The sequence below is a fragment of the Calidris pugnax genome, unplaced genomic scaffold (assembly GCF_001431845.1).
Source record: "Calidris pugnax isolate Ruff unplaced genomic scaffold, ASM143184v1 scaffold103, whole genome shotgun sequence".
NCBI classification, from domain to species: domain Eukaryota; kingdom Metazoa; phylum Chordata; class Aves; order Charadriiformes; family Scolopacidae; genus Calidris; species Calidris pugnax.
The window spans coordinates 19,470,932-19,471,548 of NW_015090990.1; the positions used below are offsets into that span (position 1 = coordinate 19,470,932).

The 617-nt window shown below is 70.2% G+C and overlaps 1 protein-coding gene across 1 annotated transcript in view; it reads right to left on the minus strand.

Annotated features, from left to right (window-relative positions):
- NABP1 (nucleic acid binding protein 1) overlaps positions 1-341 on the minus strand; it is a 9,548-nt gene extending 9,207 nt beyond the window's left edge. Inside the window, exon 1 of the mRNA XM_014954158.1 lies at positions 269-341. Within this exon, the coding sequence (XP_014809644.1) occupies positions 269-341 (73 nt within the window). The remainder of the gene's footprint in view (positions 1-268) is intronic.
- Positions 342-617: the final 276 nt, after the last annotated feature.

Genomic DNA, 617 nt, shown 5'->3' on the forward strand with positions numbered 1-617 from the left:
GGGCACCGGCGAGGCCTCACAGGGGACGGGGACACGAGCACCGAGGGGGCTGGCTGCGCGGTGAGTGTGCGGCACACCCGACCCCCAACCGCTTCCTCTCCCGCTCGACAACCACCGACACAGAACCCACACCCCTCCCGCTCCCGCCGGCACTGAGGAGCACATGTGCGCTGCGCTCCGTTTTATAGCAACCGGGCGGGCCCACCCCAGGCGCCGCGCGGGGGGGGAAGGAGGGAGGGACGCTGCCGAATGGAACCGTCCGGGGTACGCGGAGCGCCGGGACTGGGCAACGGGCGGGCGCGGGCCGGCACCACCCGCTGATTGGGCGGTGCCGCCGCCATTTTACCCTTCTCCGGGCGCCGCCGCGCCAGACGCTGTCCTGGCCGCTGCAGGGGTGGGGAGGGCTGTGTTGGGCTCTGGCCGGCGATGTGTCACTGGGTGCTCTGGGTCGGCTCAAACACTCGCTTCTCCTCCCCCGAAAACAGCCCAGCAACCCTGAGATGTGCGGCCGGCGGGGCAGAGGGGAGCTTGGAAGCGATTCGCCCCTTGCCCGCGCCATTTTAAGGCCTGAGAGGGGTCTCGTCATACAGACCTCTCGAAGGGTGATTCCCCAGGAG